Here is a 16980-nt window from a genome sequence, read left to right as displayed (position 1 = left end):
CACGTGGTATTGACAGGCAGGAGGCAGCGAGGCTTCGTTTGTCATCGGTGACGTCACTGGCCCAAAACTATACAAGCCTCGATACAAGCTTCACAAAAAGCTTCGGGGATTACTCGACACACGAAGCCTCGGCGCAATACGTAACATCACTACTGTTTTCTATGTGAAGAAGTCCTGCATATGAAATAAACTACATTAGATGGATGGATTTGGCATACAAAGTGAACATTCTTACCATGCCCCCTAATGCAAAAGTTGTAGGGTAATAGATGTGTTAGCATTTTAGAAGGCCTTTCTGCATATTGTGAATATTTACATTTTTTATTGTAATTTTGTGTTTTTCCTTTACGATTGTAGATTTGATTGTTCTTTCTTGAAAAAAGTTAAACTAACCCTCCAAGGATGAGACACATTTTATTTTTTAAAAAACATGTATTTATTGAGTTTTTACATTAATGACATTACACAAACACAACTCAAAATTCCCCAGCATTAGACATACGGCAGATTACAAAATAATGCTAAAAAATAAATAAAATAGAAATCAGTTTAAAGTACAGACCAAGGATATAATTACATTTGAAAATTCAACAAAAATACAGTAAAAGTACAGTTTGGGATGAGACAAATTTTAAAGATATCATCAAACATACTTTAACACTGTGTTCTCCTGCAGGAGGATGTCAGCAGTGGTGGTGGTGCATGGGGGGGCGTGGGCCATACCTGTGGATGGAGTGAAGGCTGCAGCACGTCAAGGCTCTTCTGTGTTGAAAGGAGGAGGAAGTGCTCTGGATGCTGTTGAGGCAGCCGTGAGGGCTATGGAGGATAACCCTGCGTTTAATGCAGGTATACTGTACACAAATACTAGTTCACATTCCCATATTTAAACATTTATACCATGCAGTCTGCACTAGGTTAATGAGTATATATGCACACAAATTCAGTTCAGTTTTTCTGTAGCCCAATGTCTCCATCTGCTGGTGGGGATGCCAACATTCATCCAAACTACGGCCCAGGGGCCCCAGGGTGAACTTTTTGTTGCTAATTCTAAAATGATTATTGAATATGGCCCAAACCTAACATTTATTGTTATATATATATTAGGGCTGTCAAGTTAACGCAAAAAAATAACGCCACTAATTATTTTAACGCGATTAACGTATGTGTATTTTTTGTCCTCGGCCGCCCCGTAGTTTCAGAGCGCATCGAGTTTAAAACACCATCTACAACAGTGGTTCTCAAACTTTTTCTGTCAGGCCCCCCCTTTGGAGAAAAAAAAAGTCAGGCTCAGTGGCGGCGCCCCCCACTCTGAGAACCACGGACCTGCCGTCCGCTTGCGGCAGACCACACTTTCACGCTCACCGGCAGGCAACGACTGGCCATCGGGAGGACCGGGAGGGTGTGTGTATGTGTGGCGCGAGCGAGCAAGCGAGCGAGAGAGAGACCTTACGTGTATTGTTGTTGTTAGCACCTGGTGCTAGTTAGCTGCGCTAACGGATATAAGGAGCTGTTTAACTGAAAAAAGAGGAGCGACATATCTTCGACAGTCAGCACACTCAGCACGGGTAGTGGTGCTGCAGGTCTCCCTTGAAAAAGAGTTCTATGATCTCAAGAGACCAATCTGATTAAATAAAGGTTTGAAATTAAATGAAATGAGTGTGTGTGTGCAACACGTTCTCACTCCCATCCCGTCACATATTGACGGACGGTCAGGGCCCCTCCCCGTCGCTATATTACGTACAGGGTACCCCTTGCCCGTCAGGCTTCTACGGGCAGGGCGTCCCATAGACCTTCAATGTGGACAGCGGACCCCTTGACCGTCAGGCTTCTACGGGCAGGGCGTCCCATAGACCTTCATAGACCACGTGATCAACAACGATGGCCGTCCTTCGTGTTATTCTCGGTGGAAAATGCCTATTTTAAGGTTCATTTGGTCATTAAAATGCGTTTTGATGTCATTTCATGCGAGTAATGAGTTTTTATTTCTGATTATTTGTGCAGTACATGTACATGATGTTTAGTTTGCTAGTTATGACGAAGATTACTTCATGAATGTGTACACATTCATGGTTACTAAGGTGGTTGCTATGGACGCTGCAACAGCTCCCAGACCACGTGATCAACAACAATGGCCGACCTTCGTGTTATTCTCGGTGGAAAATGCCTATTTTAAGGTTCATTTGGCCATTAAAATGCGTTTTGATGTCATTTTATGCGAGTAATGAGTTTTTGTTTCTGATTATTTGTGCAGTACATGTACATGATGTTTAGTTTGCTAGTTATGACGAAGATTACTTCATGAATGTGTACACATGATTGCTAAAGTTTTTTTGGTGGAAATGTGTTTTTTCACAGCAAAGTCACCCTCTGTACTTGGACTTATTGGGAGAATCTAAAGGCAAGAACATCCCAAATATTCATTTAGGTCTTTATTTTAGACCTTTAGTGTTGCCGTCTGTGAGGAAAATACATGGGGCTCAGAGCCTCGTGTTTTTAAAATCTTTTTTTCCTTCTAATTTGTTATTCTTTTCAAAATAACACACTGTTATTTACTCACCAATAACACACAATTATCCTTGCTTTTATTTATTGGTTTAATTCCATAATCTCAGGCTTTTTTGGCGTTCGTCAGGAACTGAATTTCAAAATAAAAATAACCGGAAACAGACGTATTTCGAGCGATTACCCAAGATCCTCAGCTACGCTGATTGGATGTTTTAGCCGCAAAGCATGCTGGTATTTGGTGTTTATATTATATGAAATCCGGAAAACATTTTAAAAGAATAAAATAATACTTAATTCCGAGTGCTCTTGCTTTTGTCTTTGAAAGTCATCACATAACGGAATTGTAATACACGGTTCGGCTGCATTACATATTACAGATCTGCGGTAGTTCTTTATTTAGAGAGCCCTGATGAGAAGACCTTTGGAAAAACTGAGAAAATGCAGCCGAAACTGAATACTTGACGTGGATCATAAATATATCAACAATTAAAAAACATCTTCAATTTCTCTTCACACAATACGTCTCCTTGCAGTATCAACACTAATTCGGCTGACTTTTACATTTGATATAATTCATAGATAGGTTATATTTACACCATAACGGTGCACAGCTGATATAAAAGGACTTGTAGTTTTTAAAGATATTACTGATTTGAATTGGATTGAATTTTGAATGTAAATACTGAGTCTGAAATAGTATAGCAATATGCTGTAAAATTATGTGAAAGCATGAATAAAACTACACATCTTCAGATGTTGTACATACACACTAATAATACAAAGTTATTATGGCTGTGTGTACCTTGTGTGCACCGCCTAGTGGTTAAAGCACGTTATTGAATTATTGTTTTTATGTGTTATATTTGATTAAAAAAATATTAAGAGTACATATACTTTCATAAGGGGAAAGTAGAAGGTCTGTGATAGAAATATAGAATATAAAAAATCAAGAAGATACTATAAGTGATCTCTACAATAAATCAGTTTAGTGCAGGATGTACAAAGATATTAATAGGAGGAGGTCCATCCATCCATCCATCTTCTCCCGCTTATCCGTGGTCGGGTCGCGGGGGTAGCAGTTCCAGCAGAGAGCCCCAAACTTTCTTTTCCCTGGCGACATCAACCAGCTCTGACTGGGGGATCCCAAGGCGCTCCCAGGCCAGCGAAGAGATATAATCCCTCCACCTGGTCCTAGGTCTACCCCTTGGTCTCTTCCCAGCTGGACGTGCCTGGAACACCTCCCTAGGGAGGCGCCCAGGTGGCATCCTAACTAGGTGCCCGAACCACCTCAACTGGCTTCTTTCGACGCGAAGGAGGAGCGGCTCAACTCCGAGTCCCTCCCTGATGACCGAACTTCTCACCTTATCTCTAAGGGAGACACCAGCCACCCGGCGGAGGAAACCCATCTCGGCCGCTTGTATCCGCGATCTCGTTCTTTCGGTCATGACCCATCCTTCATGACCATAGGTGAGGGTAGGAACGAAAATGGCCCGGTAGACAGAGAGCTTTGCCTTCCGGCTCAGCTCCCTTTTCGTCACAACGGTGCGGTAAAGCGACTGCAATACCGCTCCCGCTGCTCCGATTCTCCGGCCCATCTCACGCTCCATTGATCCCTCACTCGAGAACAAGACCCCGAGATACTTGAACTCCTTCACTTGGGGTAAGGACTCATTCCCTACTTGGAGTGGACAGTCCATCGGTTTCCTGCTGAGAACCATGGCCTCAGATTTGGAGGTGCTGATCCTCATCCCAGCCGCTTCACACTCGGTTGCGAACCGATCCAGTGAGTGCTGAAGGTCGCAGACCGATGAAGCCATCAGAACCACATCATCTGCAAAAAGCAGTGGTGCAATCCTTAGTCCACCGAACTGCAGACCCCCCCCCCCACGACTACGCCTCGAAATCCGATCCATGTATATTACAAACAGGATTGGTGACAAAGCGCAGCCCTGGCGGAGGCCAACCCTCACCGGAAATGGGTCCGACTTACTGCCGAGGACCCGGACACAGCTCTCGCTTTGGGAGTACAGAGATTGGATGGCCCTGAGTAGAGACCCCCTCACCCCATACTCCCGCAGCACCTCCCACAGTAACTCCCTGGGAACCCGGTCATACGCCTTCTCCAAGTCTACAAAACACATGTAGACCGGATAAGCGTACTCCCAGGCCCCCTCCAGGATCCTTGCGAGAGTAAAAAGCTGATCCGTCGTTCCACGACCAGGACGGAATCCGCATTGTTCCTCCTCAATCTGAGGTTCGACAATCGGCCTGACCCTCCTTTCGAGTACCTTGGAGTAAACTTTCCCGGGGAGGCTGAGTAGTGTGATGCCTCTGTAATTGGCACACACCCTCTGATCCCCCTTTTTGAAAAGGGGGACCACCACCCCGGTCTGCCACTCCTTCGGTACCGTTTCCGACTTCCACGCAACGTTGATGAGACGTGTCAACCATGACAGTCCCTCAACACCCAGAGCCTTCAGCATTTCCGGGCGGATCTCATCCACCCCCGGGGCTTTGCCACTGTGGAGTTGTTTGACGACCTCAGTGACCTCCCCCCGGGAGATTGGCGTTGATCCCCCGTCATACTCCAGCTCTGCCTCTAACATAGAGGGCGGAGTTGTCGGGTTCAGGAGTTCCTCAAAGTGTTCCTTCCAACGTCCCAACACTCCATCAGTTGAGGTCAACAACGTCCCATCCTTACTGTACACAGCTTGGATGGTTCCCTGCTTCCCCCTCCTGAGGTGTCGGACAGTTTTCCAGAACAACTTTGGTGCCGCCCGAAAGTCCTTCTCCATGTCTTCTCCGAACTTCTCCCACACCCGCTGCTTTGCCTCGGCCACGGATGAGGCTGCTGCCCTTCGGGCCTGTCGGTACCTTGCAACTGCTTCGGGAGTCCCCCGGGATAACAAATCCCTGAAGGCCTCCTTCTTCAGTCGGACGGCTTCCCTGACCACCGGTGTCCACCAGGAGGTTCGAGGGTTACCGCCCCTTGAGGCACCTAAGACCTTGAGACCACAGCTCCCCACCGCGGCTTCGGCAATAGAGGCTTTGAACACCGACCACTCTGGTTCAATGTCCCCAACCTCCACAGGAATGCCCGAAAAGCTCCGCCGGAGGTGTGAGTTGAAGGCCTCCTGAACTTGGGCCTCCTCCAGACGTTCCCAGTTCACCCGAACTACACGTTTGGGCTTACCAGGTCTATCCAGAGGCTTCCCCCGCCACTCGACCCAACTCACCACCAGATGGTGATCAGTTGACAACTCCGCCCCTCTCTTTACCCGAGTGTCCAAAACATACGGCCTCAGGTCCGATGATACGATAACGAAATCGATCATGGACCTTCTGCCTAGGGTGCTCTGGTACCACGTACACTTATGAGCATCCTTATGTTCGAACATGGTGTTTGTTATGGCCAATCCATGACTAGCACAGAAGTCCAGTAACAAACCACCACTCCGGTTCAGATCAGGGGGGCCGTTCCTCCCAATCACGCCCCTCCAAGTGTCTCCATCATTGCCCACATGTGCGTTGAAGTCTCCCAGCAAGACTAAGGAGTCCCCTTCAGGAGCCCCATACAGGACTCTTTCCAGGGTCTCCAAGAAGGCCGAATACTCTGAACTGCTGTTGGGTGCATAAGCACACACAACAGTCAGAGTTTTCCCCCCCATAACCCGCAGGCGTAGGGAGGCGACCCTCTCGTCCACTGGGGTAAACTCCAACAACGAAGCACCTAACCGGGGACTTGTGAGTATCCCCACACCCGCCCGGCGCCTCACACCTTGAGCAACTCCGGAGAAGAATAGAGTCCAACCCCTATCCAGAAGTAAGGTTCCAGAGCCGACGCTGTGCGTAGAGGTGAGCCCAACCAGATCCAACTGGTACCGCTCCACCTCCCGCACAAGCTCCGGCTCCTTCCCCCCCAGAGAGGTGACGTTCCACGTCCCCAAAGCCAGCTTCTGCCGCCCGGGTCTGGTCCGTCGAGACCCTCCGCTTTCACTGCCACCCGTCTGGCAGCGCACCCGACCCCATCGATGTTTCCCGTAGGTGGTGGGCCCGCGGGACAGAGAAGCGGAGGTGTTGCCCACGTTGCCTTTTCGGGCTGGGCCCGGCCGGGCTCCGTGGCAAGCCCGGCCACCAGACGCTCGCCGACGAGTCCTCCTTCTGGGCCTGGCTCCAGAAGGGGACCCCGGGCTTCCTCCGGGCCGGGTATCCTCACTTCTTGTTTTTCCTTTCATGAGGTCTTTTGAACCAATCTTAGTCTGGCCCCTTGCCTGCGACCAATTTGCCATGGGAGACCCTACCAGGAACACAAGGTTCCAGACAACACAGCCCCCAGGTTCATCAGGGCACACAAACCTCTCTACCACGGTAAGGTGCTGGTTCTAGGAGGAGGTGCAAAACAGAAAAACGAATTAACCTTTAGTTAAACATTAAATATCAGATTAAGGTCTTCTTTTAAATAAGACAACAACTTTGGGGGTATCTATCTACAGATAAATATTAAGCCTGACAAAGTACTTAACCTCTAATATATTGCTTTCCTGCAATGTTAACTATGTTGAAGCACTTATTTTAACTGATATTATACATATGGATTATACTCTTATGTAGATAGTATAAGAAATGTGCAGAATTTGACAGTTTAATGGTGCAGGTACACACATATTGATAGATGTCTTGTAATGCACTGTTGAGGAACCTGTGACCCAAGTTTTTCATTCATTGCATAACTACACCGTAGTTGTGGATATGATATGTCAATAAACCTTTAAAATCTTGAAAGGGATGTGCAAAATAGCCATAATATATAGTCTTTAATGAACTATTAGTAGAGAATAACGAGTAATTAATATACTTTATTATTCGTTTCCATTAATGTCAATTGCAGATACATGTTTAGTCTTCTCAAGCACCAACTATCAAATATCTCTCCTGATTTTTGGCACTTGACAATCACCTTCCCTGAATTTTACTCGGGTGTAACTAAAGTCTGATTTAAGGGTTGTTTATATTTCACATCATTAATCAGAATCTGCAAAGTAACTCAAATAAGTGTAGTGGAGTAAAAATACCAGGTTAACCTCTGAATTGTAGTGGAGTAGAATTACAAAGTATCAATGAGCTGTCATGTGGGTATATATTAATGCTATATATTGATGCTGCACATTATGGACAGCGATTTTCACCCATTTATTAATTATATGTTTTACATTTGATAACACCAATGTGTTTAATACTGGCAACTTCTAATTGTGGGAAAAACGAAAACGTTCAGTAGAGACGTCCCATAGAACATTTTGCGAAACACAATAGTGTATTGCAGGGATCACCAACTACATTTGTCCAAGGGCCAAAATGTATCCAATAGACACAATCTCGGGCCAGTGATTTTTATATAGTCCACAATGCTAGTGGAGCACGCTCAGGTACTGCGGACCTTTAATTTATTATCTGAAACGATGTAATAACTTTTAAAACTTGTTCCAGTCACTTTGCCCCATGCATTCAGCAGCAGCAGGCCATTCACTTTGATTTGATCGTTATGAAATGTCATAATTTCGACAATAAAGAAATGCTACATAAACGTTATCTTGCACATTTTATCCAACCATCTCCGTTTCTAACTTTCAATATATTTGAAGAGATCTCTCTCTCTCACTGAGTGCGGGGGCGGGGCCTTACAGACACACTGCACCTCTCTCACTCACAGACATGCTGCAGTGCAGCGCTGTGCAAAGTTCACACAGTTCTGCCGGTAATGAATATTACATTTTGTGAGGAAACATTTCCACCAATAATTCCAATAAGTATTCCAAAATGTATTCACTTCAGGTTTACGAAAGTAACTGTAATCAGATTACTCGTTTTTGAAATGTAACGCCAGCTGAATACAGTTAGCCTACTTGATTTTTATATTCTGCGTAACGCCGTTACATGTATTGTATTACGTTACAAGCAGTCTATGGTTACAACCCAACCCTGCTTCTAGGCTACTGTCCCGCAGCTCCTGCCTCTCTGTTGGACTCCGTCGCAGCAGGGCTACTGCTGCGGAGGCGGAGCGCACAAAGCAGACTCTTCACAACGAAGGGTCACTTCTTCTTGAAGACAGGGAAGGTTTCGCAGTACGCAGTCTACTGTCCAGCAGCTGCTGCCTCTCTGTTGGACTCCGGTACTGCACCTTACTCACGACGTTGTAAAAAAAAAATGGGTGGGAGGCGAAAGCAGTAACCAGTGTGACCATAGACATATAAAGAGTAGACGCCGCATCGACCGCTGCTGCCTATTGGCGCTGACGAGCCGTGGGGCCGCCATCTTGGACCGGTCACCCGCTCCACTCAGTGTAATCTGTCTGGCAGGCGCAATGAAGTGTCAGCGCATTTTATCAATCATAACTCGCTGAATACAAAACTGATTTTCACGGGGGGGGGGGGGTTTCTGCAAACGTCATATATGTAGGCATGATACCGGACACATGATTCGGCGTATTTTAATATTCATAGTAGGCTTAACAGCAATAGAATATTCTGGTATTTGATAGCCTATGTTATGTATGATAGGTATTTTGCAAAAGACACACGATATATAATATATACACACACACACATAAAAAAACACTAATGGTCTATATATGATAGAGAAGCATATTGTGTAGGCCTATACTCAGCTATTTTAATAAGTTGAAAAATGAAGAAACAATAATACATTATACATAGACAGAAGTTATATATCAGTAAAAATGGATATCTATGTCATAGAAAATGAAAATGTACTTCTACATCTATATAAAAAATGTAAATGTTCAAGTTAAACACAAGAACATGACACCACCCCGCCCAAACCATATTTACACAAAGTTGCTCATGACACCCGAATGCCCCGTGCATGCGGCTCCTCCAAAGCATGACTGAGAACCTCTTTCTCATATCTTTGTCTTTGGGAAACCATCAAAATAAAAACGGGAGATTTGAGAGTCAACACAAAAACATTTTAAGAAGGAGGTCAAGCTTATTTTCTTCCTTCTTCTTCCTAGATAGATTAGATTAGATTAGATTTTAGATTTAGATTAGGACCCTTTGTGTTTCAGGTGACAAAGACTTCGTCAGGTAATATGCAATGGGAGCCTTCCAATGTCCGTGTAGGCCAACCACCATGAACACAAGAGCCTCAGTAGCAGCATCGGTCTCATTGTTTCCATCACCCATGTCTACAAAAGCAGACATTGACTGGTTATGTGGATTATATTGCACATGTTTTCTGATGGCCATGTCATCCAACATGAGTGAAACACATCCATATTTAGCCTGGTCGTCCTGGCATCTTCTCTCCAGCATATCCAGCATCATCTTGTTCAGGCCAGGCTTGCCATCCACCGAACACAGCCACCTGTAAAAAAATTGAGAAGTAGCTATTTAACGTACTTGCAACCGTAATTTCCAAAAATGAAATTGAACAACATTAAGACTACCTTTTTGTTGTAGTCTCTCTGAGGTATTTGTATGCCTTTGGACCATGTAGATGGAGTGTGAGGGCACATTCTCTGTGGTCCTTGGAGTACTCATGGCCCTGCTTTGCCTTCAAGTCTATTTGAAGATCTGAAATTGTATGAGAAAAAATTAATAAGTCCCCTTCATATAATAACAAAGGAGTTTAATAAAGAGTGTAAGAGTAAGATGTACATGAATCTCAAAGTGCTACTTTCATCTTCCCTGAGTAGAAATCAAGCCTCTTTGAGTTCTTCATTAATGAGGTTCTTTTCCCTCAAATCCCCCAAAAGAGTCCTCACTGTGGTCTCTGCCCTCTTTTCTCTAGCCATGGCATTCTTCCTCTCTCGCTCGAGACTCTCCACTCTTGCTAAAGCTTCATTGAGTCTGGCCTTAAGAGCAGTAGGAGAAGCAGGCGAGACATAGCTATGATCCCAGTAGAAAGAGGGATGAACATGGTTTGAGTGATGTTTCACTTCACACACAACACTTTGACACAACTAGAGTATGGCCCACATTCTTTCTTATAGTCATCACCTGTCAAAGCCACTGCCAGCATCATGCGTGCGTGTGTGTGTGTGTGTGTGTGTGTGTGTGTGTGTGTGTGTGTGTGCCAGGAATGCATGTTCAACATGTCTTCAATTGTGTGTGTATGTGTTTATTTGTGAGTGTGTTTAATATGAGTGGCAGCAAACAAGAGAGATGAGATTTGACTTTGTCTAGGACCATTATGATATGATGTTGAAAATAGAAATACTCACATCATTAGGCTGAGGTTGTGAGTGTGAGGTTGAAGCTTCTGGGTCGTCCTGAGGGGCCACAGACAGGCTCTCTTCAGCTTTTCTGGAAGTAGACGTAGTCCTGCCCTTTTCTGGCTAAAATGAAAAAGCAGAATACCACACACACACACACACACACACACACACACACACACACACACACACACACACACACACACACACACACACACACACACACACACACACACACACACACACACACACACACACACACACACACACACACACACACACACACACACACACACACACACACACACACACACACACACACACACACACACACACACACACACACACACACACACACACACACACACACACACACACACACACACACACACACACACACAATATTCTATTTACAAAATACAACCAATTATAATGTTGAATCTTACTTGTGAAAAGTAATCCCCCGACCCCTGTTCGCAATCGTCCGCCGATTTGCACAGCAATACGCCGCACAGTGTTCTGGCATCTTGAACCCTCTGCTGTCTATGGGTAGAATGTCTGTAGGATGACCGGTCCAAGATGGCGGCCGTATTTCTTGCGCCCCAGCAGCCAATGCGGCGTCTACTCTTTATATGTCTATAGAGGCTTCTCAATACTCAAATTTCCCCTCCTCGACTCCTCGACTCCTCGGTCCTCCGGTAGTGACCCGGAAATGAATTTCAGCGCGCCATTTTGAAGGACGTCTCATTTCTCTAAATGCACACCGAGGACCGAGGATCGAGCGTCGAGGAGGCTCTCTGGAGGAGCTATAACCGAGGATACACTGATGGTTCCTCCACGGCTCCTCCGCGGATGCATTTCCGGGAACGGTGGAGGCGTGACGCACGGCCGGACTTATCTCAGCCAATGACAGCTCTGCATGCATCCCCTGGATATTATTTTAGAAACTGCTCTCATCGCAACGCGATGTTTACAGTGAGAACAGCTGTGAGGTCCTGCAGAAAGCAGAGCAGTGTGTAAAATAAATATCACTCAGTATAACAGACCTACTCTCTTTATTTGCTTTAGTTTAGTAGATATATACAAACAAAGAGTCGATATTTTTCTAAAACCATTTAGTGCTTCACATAATAAAATACACAACGGCTGTAGCCTGATTATGCTTTAGGAGCTGTAGGTGTGTGTGGTACAGTGTGTGTGTGTGTGTGTGTGTGTGTGTGTGTGTGTGTGTGTGTGTGTGTGTGTGTGTGTGTGTGTGTGTGTGTGTGTGTGTGTGTGTGTGTGTGGTACAGTGTGTAGGTGTGTCCTGTACAGTGTGTAGGTGTGTGTGTGGTACAGTGTGTGCGCAGATGCGGCGGACAGACAGGTCTCAGTTGGTTTGGTGTCCTCTGCTTACTTTTAATACTTGCAAATACAACTTTTGGCCCGTAATTTCAATTCCCCATTTCAGCGACCAGAGAGAGGGGGGGGATATATCCAGTCTCTGATTGTGTTACGTTATTATGAGAGTGCTCTCATACTTTAAATTGCATATATTTATATAAATATATTTGTGTGTGTGTGTCCGCATCTGTAGCCTGTTATTGTCTCATTATACCGCACTCTCAATGAATTCAAGGTAAATATGTGGGGGAACAATGTTCAGCTGATCTAACAGAGATTATAAAATATGACAAAACACTCGACAGCTGATGCAGCTGTTGCCACGTAATAATGAACGGACGTCGCTTTAATATGACCGCTCAGAGGAGAGGAGTTCTCATTTCTTTAAACGTCTGCTGCTTCCCCTCCTCTCTCCTCGGTTCCCCTCCTCGGTCCTCCGCTCGCATCTCCTGTGGGCGGGACTAAGTCTCGAGGAGGGGAGTCGAGGAGGGGAGTCGAGGAGGGGAAATTTGAGTATTGAGAAGCCTCTTTAGAGTGTGACTACCCGATCCGTCACCCTGCCCGATCGGTTCTGCGCATGTGCGAGAGGGTCCGCCATGTTGGACAACTCCGGACGGCAACACCAGATGGACACTTGACACAGTGGCTTTTAGCAAAGCTCAAAAAGAAAACTCGAGGGAGATGAGTTATTGTTATTACAACGTGACTTCACTATTATTTAACAACTCTTTTTATTGGGTTCTTTTATTTGGGGTTCAGTACATTGTCAGAATAAGTGAGGAATGAATTTAACTTCTGTTAGACAGCTATATGCCATACATTGTTGCATACATTCACAGTAAATATTTATTCAGTATGATAGCTGTCCAACAGAAGTTAAATTCATTCCTCACTTATTCTGACAATGTACTTAACCCCAAATAAAAGAACCCAATAAAAAGAGTTGTTAAATAATAGTGAAGTCACGTTGTAATAACAATAACTCATCTCTCTCGGTTTTTCTTTTTGAGCTTTGCTAAAAGCCACTGTGTCAAGTGTCCATCTTGGGTTGCCGTCCGGACTTCCGGACCATCTCGCACATGCGCAGAACCGATCGGGTAGGGTGACGGATCGGGTAGTGACAACCAGTCACCCCCGTCGTGCGGGCCGGATGAGAATGTCTGGCGGGCTGGATGTGGCCCGCGGGCCGCCAGTTGGTGGTCACTGGTGTAGTGTGTAGTTCTGGGGGGGCGTTCGATTCCAGTTTTGGATAGTCTGGCGTGGTTTTGTTCCATTTCAAACAGCTGTTTGACACTCTGCATAACCTTGGCACACTGCCACTCCAACATCTAATCATGGGGACTGTAGTCCTAAACGATAGCTGGGGATTATGGGAGTGTAGTGTCTTCGGCCATCCTAAATTAAAAAATGTTGACAATCGCAATGATGCTCGAAATGTCCCTTATAGGCCTACGTCTGTTTCCGGTTATTTTTATTTTGAAATTCAGTTCCTGACGAACGCCAAAAAAGCCCGAGATTATGGAATTAAACCAATAAATAAAAGCAAGGATAATTGTGTGTTATTGGTGAGTAAATAACAGTGTGTTATTTTGAAAAGAATAACAAATTAGAAGGAAAAAAAGATTTTAAAAACACGAGGCTCTGAGCCCCATGTATTTTCCTCACAGACGGCAACACTAAAGGTCTAAAATAAAGACCTAAATGAATATTTGGGATGTTCTTGCCTTTAGATTCTCCCAATAAATCCAAGTACAGAGGGTGACTTTGCTGTGAAAAAACACATTTCCACCAAAAAAAACGTTAGCAACCATGTGTAGCCTACACATTCATGAAGTAATCTTCATCATAACTAGAAAACTAAACATCATGTACATGTACTGCACAAATAATCAGAAATAAAAACTCATTAGTGGCATAAAATGACATCAAAACGCATTTTAATGGCCAAATGAACCTTAAAATAGACATTTGCCTAACACGAAGGTCGGCCATTGTTGTTGATCACGTGGTCTGGGAGCTGTTGCAGCGTCAATAGCAACCACCTTAGCAACCATGAATGTGTACACATTCATGAAGTAATCTTCGTCATAACTAGCAAACTAAACATCATGTACATGTACTGCACAAATAATCAGAAATAAAAACTCATTACTCGCATGAAATGACATCAAAACGCATTTTAATGGCCAAATGAACCTTAAAATAGGCATTTTCCACCGAGAATAACACGAAGGACGGCCATCGTTGTTGATCACGTGGTCTATGAAGGTCTATGGGACGCCCTGCCCGTAGAAGCCTGACGGTCAAGGGGTCCGCTGTCCACATTGAAGGTCTATGGGACGCCCTGCCCGTAGAAGCCTGACGGGCAAGGGGTCCGCTGTCCACATTGAAGGTCTATGGGACGCCCTGCCCGTAGAAGCCTGACGGGCAAGGGGTACCCTGTACGTAATATAGACACACACACACACACACACACACACACACACACACACACACACACACACACACACACACACACACACACACACACGCGCGCGCGCGCGCGCACACACACACACACACACACACACACACACACACACACACACACACACACACACGCGCGCGCACACACACACACACACACACACACACACACACACACACACACACACACACACACACACACACACACACACACACACACACACACACACACACTTTGTATTGTATTATTGAAGGAGAGAGGTTCCAGGTTGAATTGAGGCGAATATTTGTAATGTTCAGAGGTTGTTGTGTTTAATATTCATGAGAATATTTGTCATTGTTCAAATGATAATAAAGATTTGCATAAAGCATATTTGTCCACTCATATGTTGATAAGAGTATTACAAACTTGAACAATATCCCTCTAAGGAACATTTAGAACCGATAAAAAATGTGCGATTAATCGCGATTAACTATGGACAATCATGCGATTAATCGCAATTAAATATTTTAATCGACTGACAGCCCTAATATATATATATATATACTATTATAAAACGGACAAGTCAAATCAAGCAATCTGATATACTAAGCGTATACCACGGGTAGAATTGTAAGTTACTTTTCACAACAAGTCAGTATCCCTCCGCGTCTGAGAAAAACAGTATACAAAAGCAGCGGAGAAGTAACGGGGCAGAAACCCTCCTTTTACGCAACGGTCCAGACATAGACATCAAACGGCAAAACATATTCAGTGTGCAGTTCCTTTGGCATTAGGGCAGGGATATCTAGATACTTTCCAAGGTTTGACATAATGAATTGTGCTACTTTTAAAGCAAGCAACGATGTTTTCAAATCTGTAATCAAAGAGGTCCGCAAAAACACTATCGACCAATCAGATTGCTTGATTTGACTTGTCAGATTTATAAATATATTTACATTTCTTCCGTTACGAAACAAACTTACAAAGCATAAGATGGAAACATTTAAGATTAACTTCGACCTCCGGGGGGTCTTACGGCCCGTCTACAATACAGGCATCGAAAAATGCTTTCAACGCTTCTCCCATTCACTTGAATGGGGTGACGTAGTTGATTTTGAATCTTTGCCGAACTGCATTGTGGGGAGCGGAGTGTGGCTTTGCAAGCATCGCGAGCATCAAAAGTTGAGCAATGTTCAACTTTTGAGGCTCGATGCTTGGCATCAGCCAATCAAAACCCGCGTATGCAAATCTGACAGTACAAGCGCTAGCCAATCAAACCGCGTGTATGCTGGGAGAGACTACGCAGGTCATTTCCTCATATTAAAAAAAATGGAGCGGTAGTGAATCACCCGGTGTTGTATGATCAGTCTCTGTTCATCTACCGGGATACAAACCAGAGGAGCGAGGCATGGAGGGAGGTGGCAGAGACAGTGGATGAAACTGGTAGGTTTTCGCCACCTCCCCCCATGCCTGGCTCCTCCGGTTTGTATCCCTGTATGTAAAGAGGGACTGGTCATATAGTACCGGGTGATTCCCTACCGCCACGATCATTTTCTCCTCCATTTTTTGACATATGGGAAATAACTGCGGTCTGGCTCTCCCAACATACACACAGTTTGATTGGCTAGCGCTTGTACTGTCAGATTTGCATACGCGGGATTTGATTGGCTGACGCCTCCGTCGAAGCGGCAAAAGTAGAACATTGCTCTACTTTTGCAGCGAGCACCGCGAGAGAAGCTACGCTTTGCTCCCACAATGCAGTTCGGCGAATCGTGACGTCACCCCATTCAAAGTGAATGGGCAGAAGCGTTGAAGCAGCAACGCACGCTGCCGTGTGTAGGGGCCGTTAGTGGCCACAGGTGCGAAAGCTCTCTCCAGAGCTACTGGAAGCCAAATCTCGGGGACCGGAGAAAGTGGAGCAATATTCTCACCACGCCAAGCAACAGCCTAGAACAACCTCAACCTATACAAGTAACCACGTAAGCCATGCTACTGATGCTGGACAGTTTTTCAGTGGGTGCACAATAAACGGCAACATACAAATGAATGTAAATAAATAGCCAAATAATGGATCAACGCTCTCTGTCTAATATGTTCGCTAGCTGTTAGTGTTGTTGCATAGCAACCACCTCGCACTATGTTTCGTGCAGAAGGCAACAGAGGGACTATTTTATTTTGAACATCATTATTTACTAATAAAAACTATTTAAATTAGAGTGTGTATTTTTCTTTCATATTGCCACACTTGGTAACCGTTTTATAAAAGCAATAGCTCACTTCAGGCCGTGATATATGCTCATTATATCACGGCCTGTCGTGAGCTATTGCTTAAATATATAATATTGTACTTCTAACATATATATTAAAGATATAAGTAAATAATAAGCCCAATTTTTCTATAAATTAAGTC

General features: G+C 44.7%; 1 protein-coding gene across 1 annotated transcript in view; it reads left to right on the top strand.

Moving 5' to 3' along the window:
* The first annotated feature begins 236 nt into the window (after positions 1-236).
* The window catches only part of LOC117459410 (isoaspartyl peptidase/L-asparaginase), a 30474-nt gene continuing 13730 nt past the window's right edge, over positions 237-16980 (top strand). The window contains 2 exon segments of the mRNA XM_034100191.1: positions 237-262; positions 677-846. Coding sequence (XP_033956082.1) covers positions 237-262; positions 677-846 — 196 coding nt within the window.

This window comes from Pseudochaenichthys georgianus, chromosome 15 (assembly GCF_902827115.2).
Source record: "Pseudochaenichthys georgianus chromosome 15, fPseGeo1.2, whole genome shotgun sequence".
In the NCBI taxonomy this organism is placed as follows: Eukaryota; Metazoa; Chordata; class Actinopteri; order Perciformes; family Channichthyidae; genus Pseudochaenichthys; species Pseudochaenichthys georgianus.
Note: the sequence above shows the minus strand (reverse complement) of the source record. Positions and strands in the feature narration are given on the sequence as shown.